We start from the raw sequence: 12,999 nt of genomic DNA, 5'->3' as shown, positions 1-12,999 counted from the left end.
GTATCAGTCAGAACCAATCTGACGGCACACACACAAAAAAATAATAAAATTTTTTAAAAAAGAATTCCCAAGAATAATTTTAAAAGCCTCCATCGCCATCCTTGTTCTCATTAAACTTATCTTTTGCTTTTATTTTTCTAGTTGTTGTTGTTATTGCCCTCAAGTCAGAAATATATCAGGTGTTTTTCTTGTTATTTTGTGTCACCTAGTCAGAACTGGCCCATATCTGACCCTCCAGTGGGTTTTCAGAGGCAATAAACTTCAAGGGAGGAGATTGCCCATCTTTGTTCTGCAGAGAAGCTGGTGGATTCGAACCACATGTCTTTACATTGGCAGCTCACTCCCTTACCTCTAAGCCACCAGAACTCCCTACCATCAGGTTGTCAGAAGCTGTAAATCAACCTGGAGGAGACTGCCTCTCTTTCTCCCTTGGAGGGTCTAGTGGATATGAACTGCAGGTCTTTGGGTTCTAGGCCACTTGAGTAAACCCAAAAGAACCCCTGGACTGACAGCTGAGCTGTCTTTCCACTTTCATGTATTTTCGCATATAAATGTGCCTGTGTGTCTTTGAGAACTCTCACAATCATGCTGTGTGAACTTACTTGGAGAAGCTCGTAGCCAGTGTCGCAGAGGAGGGAGTAGTGGTCCTTGAGGATGTATCTGTCTTGCACAGGTGAAATGTGGCCGTTAGGTGGTGCCATCGGATCAGGGCACGGCTGAGCTGCACAGAGCAAATTCCAAGGCTTTGGCTTTGACTGGCCTACATCGGCTGGTACTCAATTCAGCTTAGTTCTTGGTCTGTACACCCTTAACATGTGAAAGGTTTACCTCAACTGGGATAGAGTCCCTTAATGATATAGAATCAAGGACAAGATCGAGCTTCCAGGTGCAGTTCCACTGGTTCCCCACTGCCATTCAGTCACTTCAGACTTCAGGATGACCCAGCAGGTTAGAGCAGAACTGCACATAGGGTTTCCAAGGCTGTCAGCTTTACAGAAGCCTTACACCTGCTGTGACGTGGCTAGTGGGTGTGAACTGATAACCTTCTGGCTAGCAGCTGAATTCCTTATCCACTTATGCATCTCCAACACACACTCATCTCTCCCATTGCCAACAAGTCAATTCCAGCTCATAGCCGACCCTCCAGGGAGTTCCCATGGCCATAAATCTCAAGTAAAGAAATGCCCCAAGAGCAGATGTTGGATTCGAACCTTCAGAGAAGTGTGGGCTTTGAATTAGTATTGGACTATACACTCAGAGCTCCCTTTTATACAAGAACAGGTGTAAAACCAAACCTGTCATCAACTCAATTCCAATTCATAGCAGTCCTGTCAGACAGAGTAGAAGTAAATTACCACATCCTTCTCCCGTGGACCAGCTGGTAGGATTGAACTTTTGATCTTTTAGTTAACAGTCAAGTGCCTAACCACTGCACCACCAGGGCTCCTTTGATTTTAGGGGGAAAAAACCAAAATAAGCTCTTCAAACTCATTGCTGTCAAGTCAGACCCTACAGGTGACCCACCGCTGGGTTTCTGAGACACTAAATCAGTGCAAGAAGGGCTGCCCATCTGTCCCCCAAGGAGCCACTGGTGGATTCAAACTGCCAGACAAGTCCGGCCTTTAGGTTAGCAGCATGACTCTCTGTGGACGAGGCTGCCAGAATGAATGTGTTACTTGCAGAGGAACCAGGTGGTGCGGACAGGCTTCAAGGGCAAAGCCTTATGGTCCTACCAGAAAGCTGGGATGGACAGGGAGCCAGCCTGGGTGCCATCCGACCTGGGGAAGCCCTGGGCTCTCTGAAGCCCCTAGTCTGTCCCTATAGAGTGGTTGCCTAAGCGGAGGCTCTGGGCTGAATGGAACCAAAGTGCCCAAGACACTGGGCGAGGTGAAACTATGTTTCAGAAGTTTAGCTGGAGTCACTGCCAATGAAAGCGGCTGCTAGAGGGCAAAAGGGACTCAGCAATCTGGTGACACGTTTTGGGAATGGAAGGAGCCCTGATGACGTCATGCATTGCATGTTGAAATGCTAACTGAAAAATCAGTGGTTAGAATCCCCCAGGTGCTCCTCTGGGAAAAGATAATGTAATCTGATCAATATTTACAACCTCAGAAACCTAACAGAATCACAGGGTTGCTATGAGTCAGAGTCAACTTGATGGTATCTAACAACGACAATAGAATCATCCTCAGGGGATACTAGGGATGAAGGGAAGACAGGAAGGAACAGGGAACATAATATAATAAGGGCTTGATCTGACACTGTAATTACTTAATTCTATTAATTGGATTTAATGTTATAAAACTAGGTAGGTAGATAGATAGATAGATAGATAGATAGATAGATAGATAGATAGATATGATCAAATGAAAAACAAGTGTGATTTGTAAACTTTCTTTCCAATTTTGAGAAAGAGACATTCACCCTTCAAAGCCCTAATGCACACAGCTCTGCTCTGGCATGCATGAGACCAGCATGAGTCACAGTTGACACAGTTACAGCTGGTATTTCTGGTGGCACAGCTTTAAACCCCAGCTCTCAGTTCCCAAAGGTTCTTTCCAACCTTTCTGAGCCTCAGTTTCCTCGACTGTAAGATGGGATGGTGATGATCATAGACCTGCCTTCCTGGGGCTGTGGTGAGGATGTCAAGGGTCCAGGATAGTGTCCAGCTGAAGGCATTGTGGTCAGACCTCTGCATGGTCCTGCAGGGCAGCCATCGGGGCACAGGAGGACTGGGGTCAGGACTTCAGGTTGCATGGAAAGAGAACTCCACATCTAGACTGGTTCGGGGATGCCCACCCCAGTGTGCCATCTCCAGCCCCTCCCTCCACAGCTCAGTGACCCTGTCCTTTGGAAAACATCTTGAGCTACTGCTCTTTTTTTTTTTTAATTCACTCTTTTTATTTTCTTTTTTTAAAATTTTTATTATTTTTGTGTGAGTGTACCGTCAAATCAGATCTGACAGGTACAGGAGGAAATTGTCCCTCCTTCCCCAGCAGAGCATCTGGTGGATTCGAACCGTGCACCTCTGGGATTGTAGTTGCAGCTCCTTGCCACTAGGCCACCAGAGCTCCCCAAGCTACTGCTCTTAAGAGCAGTGAGAAGCAGACGTGTACAGAGGACAGTGCCCTGCAAGGAGTGGGGGCTTGGTATTGTGTTCAGGAGGTGGCAACGTGTGTGGAGGTCTGTCATAGGAAGGGGTGATGGGAGCCAGCCCCCAGGTGTGGGACAGGGCCAGCGGACAGAGCACCTTGGACCCCTGTACAGGCTCCCTGAACTCCAGCCCAGACTCTGTCTGATGGAGGCCCCTACATAGCTCCATAGTTTCATGTGTTCTTCTCACCCCCACAGCTCACACATTCCTCACCTTCCACAGCTCCACCCTGGGCAGTGGCACCTCTGGGTTTCACACATACTCCTCCCTCCACCCGGAACACCCTTACCCAACCCCTCCTGTACTTCAGATCTAATCTAGACCCTTTCAGTTCCAAGAAACCTTCCTTAGCACCCAGCCCCTGCTGAGCCAGGCCCCTTCTGGGCTCTAAGGCTGTGCTCACCACAGGTCTCTGGTTATATTACCATAACTGACTCCCACTGAACTGACGCTGTGGAGACTGACTTCTGTGGTCCAGTCTCTCGCATGGGGAAATGGTAGAGAGAAGAATGGAAGGAAAGAGAGGAGATGATGGAAGAAGGGAAGGTAAATGGGTGGATATAGATGGTTAATGATGGGGGTGAAGGGCGAGGATGAATGGGTGGAAGTCATGGATGGGTGAAAGGATGGATGATGTGTTTCTGGTTTGAAATGTGCTCTCTCAAAACAGGTCTTTGATTCCAAACCTGTATAACCTATGGGTGTAATTCTGTTTAGAGATAGGGTTTTCTTTATTATATTAACAGAGCCATATAAGTGTAGGGTGGATCCTGAACCTAATCACTTCTGAGTTATAAAAAGCTGCATTGACATAGAGTTAAGTACAAGCACATCCTGGACGAAGACGAATGCCATATGAAGATCGCCAAGGGACCAGGGACAGGAGAACTATCAACATGGAGAGACCAACAGGGCAGAGACCCTGCTTTCCGGAGCACTGGTGGGTTAAGCCAGCAATATGAATCCACCAACCACTCTGAGTGGGAAAGATGATACAGTCTGCTCCCAAGACGAGTTACAACTGGGGAAAATCTTAAGGGATAGCTCTCCTTGGCCCTACCAGGTGGGACAGCTCTCCTTGGCCCTACCAAGTGGGAGGGCTTTCCTCTGTCCTACCAGGTAGGATGGATCTCCTCTGTCCTACCAGGTGGGATATCGCCTCAGTCCTAACAGGTGGAACAGCTCTCCTCCTCGGCCCTACCTGATGGGATAGGGGACAACTTTCCTCTTTCCTACCAGGTGGGAGGGCTCACCTCTGTCCTACCAGGTGGGACGGCTCTCCTCAGCCCTACCACGCCACTATGTGATGGAATTAACTTGATGGCTGTGAGTTTGGTTTTTTCGGTCTTGGCAACACTGTCTTGTGTTAGGTCCAGACAGGGGGGACCAAGGGGGAGAATGAAGAATTCAAAGAACACACACATCAGCAAGAAGAGTGAACGGCCCCGCCCTCCTAACAGAACTAATGATGAACTATAAATCACAATGGAATGTCCCTCCCGAAAGACTCTGTTATAAAAACCCTCCCCAATAAATATATGGTGTGACTTCCCCATTCTGCATCTTCAGAATGAGGAACCTCACCCAGGAGCTCCCCTCTTCCCCCTCTCCCCCCTTATTAAAGCTGCGTGAAGCTTTCTCTCGTTCCCTCTGATTTCTTCCTTAAGCCTGCTAACCTAACAACTTGGACTTTTTGGCCTCTAGAACTATAAAATAAATGAATTCTTGTTTTTTAAAGTCTCTCCCTTGTGGTATTTCTGTTAGAGCAGCACTAGGAAGCTAAGAATTGATGGAAGGATGGATGGATTATCAACAGAAGGATGGATGGATGGTTGGATGGATGGATGGATGGATGGATGGATGGATGGATGGATGGATGATCAATAGAAGGATAGACAGGTGGACCAATGGATAGAAGTGACAGGAATTGGCAAATGACGTTCTGACAAAGGAGATCAATCAGAACTGGTTTTGACAAAGACTATGGCAATATTAGCAATAGAAAGGACCCTCAAGGAATGCAGCTATATAACAACAAAAACAGACTCTCAAGAAATGTGGCAAAACAACAGACTCAAGGACAAGATAAACAAGATGGCCAAAAATCACCATACATCCACTAGAAGAAATGCACTAATCAGCTGTTTAAACTCCACTCCCTGCTAACAAAAGCTATAAAAACCCTTTTGTAAGAGTCAGTCTGTTCATAGTCTGTTATGAACGTCTAATAAACCTCAGTTTCTTTTTCGGCTCTCACTTGATATTGGTGTCTTTCTTGTGTTTCCAAGTCAGAACTTTCTAGTTCTTACTAGAAGAGGCCCCTGGACCTCTTTTGGAAATCATCACCTTGACAGAAGGACAGATGGTCTTTCCTCTTAGAAGACCACTGCCTCACAGACCACCCAACTCCCCCAGACCAGGCGCAGAAAAAGTCCAGTCCTGCTCACACCCAGCACACAGCTCTCTCCTCCCACTTCCTCCACATCCAGGGCGGGGGGGGGGGCACCTGGAAGAGAAAGAGTCTCACCTGTGCTCGTGTAGCGTATCTTCCAGCCTGTGTGGTCCCCTGACTGATCGGTGACAAAGGTGATGGTCACGTTGTTGCTCTTTATTTCAATCCTAGGAGGCAACGTTGTCCCACAAAATGGGCCATATTCCTCTTTGTCAGTCTGAATCTGAAAGAGAGACCCAGGAGCTACAGGCCACGTGTCATGACAAACCCCGATGGGAGGTCACCCCAGCCTCTCAGCATCTCTGGAGAGGGCTGGTCAGGCAGACCTGGGACATGAGTGGAGGGATCTCCCTTCTTCAATTTTCTCCCACTCTGTGAAGACCACACCCTAGATTGAACCTCCATGGAGAGCCCCGGTGGTGTTGGGGTGCTACCACCATTGACCAGGAGCTCTGCTTGAAGGCTGGCCAGATGGAAGGGGTTTTGCTGCTGGGAGCTCATGTTCCCAACTTCTTGTCTGCATTACCTCATTCATGAAAGAGTCCCCACCTTCTGTGTCCCTTCCTCCAGGGCGCTGGGCAAAGGGGCAGGATGGGTCAAGGCCAACAATGGCCCACTACCATGTGGTGTGGAAAGCCTGTTCTGGATTGAATTATGTCTCAAAAAGATTTGTCAAAAGTCAAGGCCAAGGTTTAATTCAGATCAAACAAAATTGAAAAGTCATTATTTCCCCTCCTCAGACACAAAATGTCCTATTCAGGAGTTATCACAAATGTGTTAAGTATGAAGCTAATTAATATATTTATTATGCTTTTCATGAAGTAAACTCATTCTATAAAAAGAAATTTGTTGGGGGGGGATTGTATACCAATGAAGGAATTTTTCTTTTACTTTTCAAAAAGAAGAGCAAACTTGGGGGGGAGGGGTGGGCAGGGAGAAAAGTGCAACAATGAATGAATGGAAATCTAAAATCTCTGTAAATGCTCATTAAAATTAATAAAAATTTAAAAATTAAAAAAAATTGTCATCAATATTAATCTTTCTGTCGGTAGCAGGGGAGTCTCTGGTGGCCTAGTTGCACTGTTAACACAAAGGCCATGGAGCTCTGGCCATGTGAATCCACCATAGTCAGGAGAAAGAGGGCAATCTCCTCCTGTGCAATTTACAGCCTCAGAAGGTCAGTGGAGGGTCAGCTACAAATTGGTTCCAATTTGACAGTCTCTGGTTATAATCTCACTTAGGAATGGGTTGTTTTGACAGGTTCATGAGGTAGGAGTGGTGTACTTTGTGTCTTGAGTCACTCTTTTATCACATACAAAAGGAGTAGATTAAGCAAGCAGAGGTGGGGAAGATAAATGATGTGACACATGGAGACCTCCAGGAAATCAGGAATCAAGAGAGAGCAAAGGGCCTTTCCCTGGGGCCAACAAAGGGAGCCTTTCCCTACACCCTGTGCCCTGAATCTGGACCCCTAGGCTCCTACACTGTGAGGAAAGAAGTTTCTGCTTGTTGAGCAACTCCCTTGGGGTATTTCTGTTGGCAGCACTAGGTGACTAAGAGACCAAGTTGGACATGGATCTGGGGCAGCTGGATGAGGGGAGGGTTCAGGACAGGGTGGTTCCTGGGAGCCAGACCTTGAGGGAATCATAGGGGCACTGGGTTTCAGGGTGTGTCTCCACGTTGAAGGACTCCATAAAGTCCAGGATGATGCTGAACCCCTCTTCCAGGCGGATGCTGTAGCTGCAGCTGGAGAGCTTGGGGTACGGCTGCGGGTATTCTGGGCTGCTGAGCTCACCTGAGCGCTGGGTGAAGAGCTGGCCTGAGCACAGGGCTGGGAGGGGGGAAGAGATAAAGGTGAGGCTGGGCCTCCTGGCAGTGGGGATCTGAGGGGTGCTGTGCCATCTGTGCCCCTGAGTTTAGGTCAGGGCCCTATCCAAGATCAGTGCCAGAAACGCTCACCAGGACAGCTGAGGAGGGGCGTTGGGCGGGGGTGGGGGGTGGGGGGTGTTCTCTCTGAGCTTTGAGCTGCAAAGACTGCCAATGGACTTCACTCAAACCCCAAGAGGACAGGCAGCCCCACTTGAGAGGATGTGGGCCATTAAATGGAGGCTTCTGAGGGGGTTAGTGGGTCCTGATCAGTCACAACCCAGAAGTAATGGGACAAGGGTCTGGATGAGCGAGGTCAGGCTCTGTGGGGGGGTGATGTCTCCCCTAGGTCTCCCACAACCACCACTCCCAAGTTTATCCACCAGAGGGTGCACCGCCCGTGCCCATGTGGATCCGGCGCGGCCTCCCACAGTCCAACTCTCCTTGCCCGCCTGTCGCTGCTCGCTCCTAAAGGGCCTGCGGCCGTTTAGGGCACTGAAGCGACACTAACCATAAAAGAGTCGGGCACCCCCTTCCTCAGTGGGTCAGCAGATGGCAGCCTGGACCAGCTCATCTCTCCCCTCCCCCCAGGGCTGCAGATCCAGCCTTGGAGTCCAGAAGCTTCTGAAGTGGAGACTCCCACTCTGGCTACCTTCTTCTAAGTGGCTGCTCCCTTGGGCCAAAGCCTACTGGATTTGGGGAGCTAGACCCCCACCCCCACTCCCTTGAACTCCTCTCTGGACGTCCTCCTCTGGGTCAGCGCCCCCAGCCAGCCCAGCACACAAAGGCCCTGAGTTGCTCCCCAAGCAGGAGGCAGTCGGAGGATGCAGCCCCCCTTCTCCCCATCATCAACGTGGGGGCTGGAGTAAGTCATCCCTGGACCCCTCCAGCAGTGGCCCCATGGAGGGGCTCCCATCAGGCTGTGATGAAGGTGAGGAGGACAGAGAGGGGGCCAGGGGCTGAGAAGTAGCTCTGCCCGTCCCAGCCTCATTGACCCCAGAGGCAGGCAGCATCGGAAGTGGAGCTGGGTTTATTGTCAGGTCCAGAGGGGGGAGGGGGGAGGGCTGGGGGGGGCTGGGGGGGGCTGAAGGCAGCAGGCTCCTCTGGTTTCTGGCCCACTGGGCAGGCTGCAGCCCCAGGGGGACGTCTAGAGAATCTGTTCTGGAAGAGATGAGAGAGGGAGATGGGAAGGGGGCCAGTAGGGGCCCCTCCAGAGGGCTTGAAGAGGAGGGAGGAGAGTCCAAAAGTGGAGGCCAGTCCATGCCCCACATGATTCCTCAAAGTTTTGTGGAAGAAGGGGGCCATGAGAACCCTGAATGGATCAGAGGAGCCTGACCAAGAACCTTCCACCCTTACAGCAGAAGGGGCCCAGTGAGCAGGAGGAAAGAGAGGCCAGGCTTACGGGTCAGAGAAGGGACGGAGAGAGAACGCTGTGAGGCATCTCCCTGCTGCGCCCCCAACCCCGACATACACTATCAGGAGCTGGGTCAGAGAAGGGTTGTTAAGGGGAGGCTATGGGGCATCTCCCTGCCAGCCCCACCCCAATCAGGAGCAGAGATTATCTGGGGCAGGTGAGGGGCTGGGCTGGGGACCCAGAACTCCCAGTCACAGCTCACCTGAGCAGGTATGCTTGTTCTGGTGCAAACTGTATCCAGGGCGGCAGGAGCAGTAGAAGCCACCCAAGTAGTTGTGGCAGTGGTGGTCACAGGCGGGTGCCTTTCCAGAGCCCACAAAGCACTCGTCAACATCTAGGGGAGAGGCAGGCAGGTCGGGCAGGCGGTCAGCGGGAGACACATGGCCTGAGTGCTCATTTGAGTCAGAACCTGTTACTGATGGGACTGGAGTCTCCACTAGCCCCCACTGTGGCAAGCTCCCACCAACCTGGCAGGGAAATTCTGCTGCAGTTTTATTTAAACCAAGGAGACAAGTGTCCTGCCCATGTCACCCTGCTCGTGAAGGGACAGCAAACCCACGGCCTTGGGGCCTATTTGACGGGGCCTGTTCCATAGGGTTTTTTCAGCTGTAATTGTTAGAGAAGCGGATCACCAGCCCTTTCTTCTTAGGTGCCTCTGAGTGACAGTGAATCCAAATTGCTCATCATTTTGATAAAGCACACACTGCTTCTGGCACCCAAGGATAAACTGCACCACAGTAAGGTCCATTTAAGCTCTGGGGGAACTCCTGATGAGCATAGAGAGGCTGACCACGGCCAAGGTCACCCAGCGGGTCCAGCTAGCGGCTGATCTCTCACAGGAAGACCTTTGCCAGCAGAAGTCCTATTCCCACCTGGAAATGGGGTCACCCTCATCTTTGGGGGCTGCGAGATGGCCTCAGAGGTGATGGGGTGCCAGGGAAATGGGAGCCAGCAAGCAGAGGCAGTGGCTGTTCCTAGGGTTCATATTGCAGATGGTGTTGGGGCCCTATGGACCAGCCTCACCAGCTGGCTGCAGGACCCCAGGCCCAGTATCCTTCCCCGGGGTAGAGGGAGAGACTGAGGGATATCTGGCACGACCCAGAGAGGGACTCTGGCTGCAGATGGTCACCTTGGGGTCCTCCAGGCCCCCTAGCTCACCCTCTGCGGCGTAGAAGGCCTCGAAGCCTGTGAAGGATTTCTCGTTGGAGTAGTCGGAGCGGAAGGTGACCTCCAGGCTGGAGCCCGGCGGCGCGTAGAAGGTGGTGTTGCCGGGCGCCTGCTCCGTGTCCGTGCTCTCCCGGCCGCACAGCGTGGCCAGCACCTTGGCTCCCGAACTCAGCTGTGGGGTCCAGGGGTCACAAAGAGGCAAGGCAGCACCCAAGCATGGCTGCCCTCCTGCTGCTGGCAAAGGCCAGGCCCTCCTCCCCTGGGTGTCTTTGTGCCCCCAGCATACAATGTGACACCCCCCCTAGCCCCAGGGGAGCCAGGCCACCCCTACCAGGTGGCACCTTGACAAAGTCGTACTCGCAGCGGTAGGAAAGCTCCAGGTCGAAGTGCGTGAAGTAGAGGCGCAAGCGGTAGCCAGGGGGCGCAGTCAGCGTCCAGCGCTGCTCCAGGTCATTGGCATAATTCTCCGGGAAGCCAGGAGATGCCAGGCGTCCGAACATGGGCTTGGGCCACCCCGGAGCTGGGGGTGCAGCTGCCATGCCACACAGCAGGCACAGAAATGCCAGCAGCCTGAGGGCAAGGGAGGGGTGAGGACCCACACTTGTGATCACCCCTCACTCTGACCAGGAACCTGTGGGGGGCTTCCACCCACCTCATGGCGCCTTGATCCAGCTAGCTCAGCCTGGTCTATGGCCCGTGCTGCCCTCACCTTTGGTCTGTTTGCCCAGCCACCGGGCCCTGCCCCCTGCTCCCTGACCCTGGGATTCTGGGACCGAGCCTGCCTGGAGTTCCAGGAGCCAGGAGGCTGGGCCTGGTTGACAGACAGCCCTGCGGACAAATGCATGAGTCTCCCAAATGGAGAAAATGGGAGAGGAGGCAACACCATCCTCGTTTTGGAAGCTGGGGGAATGGATGGATTTCTAGACTTAGAAGTTCGAGTTGGTGGTAGGAAAAAGCCAGAAATGCACCTGAACTCCCCAAAGACCCAGAAGCCTTCTGGAAGTGTTTAAGAACCCAGCCAACACCCTAGTTTTCAGTCCCATCAGTGTAGAGACTTATTCTTGGAGGGTCCCTGGTCCAGCTGAGGATGGGGCAGCAGGTATTCACCCAGAGGCATCAGCTGACACTTTGAATGTTGAAAATCCCCATCCTCTTCCAGTCACTCAAGCTCAAGAAGCAGCCAGCCAGGCCTCCAGCTCAGGAGGAAAGACCTTGACTTTGATGGTTCTATGAGCAGATGAACTGGCCCCAGATAAAGTCAAGTTGACAGGTCTCACTCATGTACTCACCACCACATGCAGCCCCATCAGTCTATGTGCAAACTGCATCTACTGTCTAGTCAAAGACAAGGTCATTAAGAAGTTCCCATCAAAACATTGTTAGAGGCCACATGAAGGAACATGATTGAGCGAGCTGAGCCATTCACTGCAAGGGAGTCAGGAGCTGCCTTGGGGAAGCCTGAAGGTTAGAGTTCTCCCAGCACAATTCAGACCTGGCAGGTGCTGCCCTGCCAGCTTGCCCAACACCCATGCGAAGATGCGCGTCCTTAGAGGCTTACGAAAATCCAACCTGAGAGGAAACTATCCTGAAAAAGAGAAAGCAAGCCTGATGACTAGTGATGGAAGATTATCTGGCATAGTGTCAGACGAGACCCTTGGGTGGGAAGGCACTCGATGTACGACTGGAGAAGAGCTGGCTTCTCTGAGTAGTTGTTGGGTGTCATTGAGTGAACTACGACTCACAGCGACCCTGTGAACAGCAGATCTGAACCCTGTCCTATCCTGTGCCATCATCATCTCTGTTATACTTGAGCCCACTGCTACAGTCACTGTCAACATATCTTGCTGAGGGTCTTTCTTCCACTGACCCTCCACCTTTCCAAGCATGTCTTTTTCCAAGGACAGGCCCTTTCTAACAACCATCCCAAAATATGTGAGAGGAAGAGTCACCAACCTTGCCTCCAGGGAGCACCCTGGCTGCACCTTCTCCTGGATATACTTATTTGTTCTTTTGGCAGTCTGTGGGATATTCAGTACTCTTCTCCAACACCACAGCTCAAAGGCATTGAGTCTTCTGACATCCTTAGTCATCATTTAACTTTCAGATGCATAGCAAGTAATTGAAAAGACCATGGCTTGAATCAGGTGCACCTTAGTCTTTAAACTTACTCTATTGCTCCATGTTGTTGTTGTTGTTGCTGCTGCTGTTAGCCATAACTTGTTGTGATTCATACAATCAAATGCCTTTGTATTGTAAAAAGTGCATAAATAGACATTCTTCTGACATTCTTTACTTTCAGCCAGGATCCATCTGACTTCAGTAATGATATCCCTCTTCTAAATCCTGCTTGAAGGTCTGACAGTTCTCCATCTATGTACTTTTGAGCCATTCTTTAATTATCTTCAGCAGTATTTTGTTGCATGTGATATTAATGATATTGTTTAATAGTTTCTGCATTCTGTTGGATCACCTTTCTTGGGAATGGTAACAAATATAGATCTCTTCCAATCGGTCAGCCATACAGGTGTCCTCTAAATTTTCCTGGCATAGACTACTGAGCTCATGCAGGGCTGCATCTGTTCATTGAAACAAGTCAATTGGTATCACATCGATTCCTGGGGCCTTTTTTCCCAATGACTTCGATGCAGCTTCCACTTCCTTCTTCATTACCATTGGCTCCTGCTCATATGGTGCTTCCTGATATTTTTCAGTGTCAGTCAGTTCTTTCTGGTACAGTGACTCTGTGTATTCCCTCCATCTTCTTTTGATGCTTTCTGGATCATTCAATTATTACTCATAGCATCTTTCAGTATTGTGACTCGAGGTTTAAATTTGGTTTTTCAACCCGCCAGGGGAACGCACGCCGCCGCCCGCCGGGGGGAACACACGTCGCGGCCCGCCAGACCAGGGGAACGCCGCTGCCAGCCGGGGGAACGCACGCCGCCG

General features: G+C 50.9%; 1 protein-coding gene across 1 annotated transcript in view; it reads right to left on the bottom strand.

Moving 5' to 3' along the window:
* The window catches only part of MASP2 (mannan-binding lectin serine peptidase 2), a 19,704-nt gene extending 8,994 nt beyond the window's left edge, over positions 1 to 10,710 (bottom strand). Inside the window, exons 1-7 of the mRNA XM_006885900.1 lie at positions 10,706 to 10,710; positions 10,395 to 10,623; positions 10,045 to 10,225; positions 9,089 to 9,220; positions 7,241 to 7,437; positions 5,682 to 5,829; positions 603 to 721 (exon numbers count right to left, since the gene is read on the bottom strand). Of these exons, the coding sequence (XP_006885962.1) occupies positions 603 to 721; positions 5,682 to 5,829; positions 7,241 to 7,437; positions 9,089 to 9,220; positions 10,045 to 10,225; positions 10,395 to 10,623; positions 10,706 to 10,710 (1,011 nt within the window). The remainder of the gene's footprint in view (positions 1 to 602; positions 722 to 5,681; positions 5,830 to 7,240; positions 7,438 to 9,088; positions 9,221 to 10,044; positions 10,226 to 10,394; positions 10,624 to 10,705) is intronic.
* Positions 10,711 to 12,999: the final 2,289 nt, after the last annotated feature.

Source organism: Elephantulus edwardii, unplaced genomic scaffold (genome assembly GCF_000299155.1).
Source record: "Elephantulus edwardii isolate Elephantulus edwardi_28Jun2011 unplaced genomic scaffold, EleEdw1.0 scaffold00045, whole genome shotgun sequence".
In the NCBI taxonomy this organism is placed as follows: Eukaryota; Metazoa; Chordata; class Mammalia; order Macroscelidea; family Macroscelididae; genus Elephantulus; species Elephantulus edwardii.
Note: the sequence above shows the minus strand (reverse complement) of the source record. Positions and strands in the feature narration are given on the sequence as shown.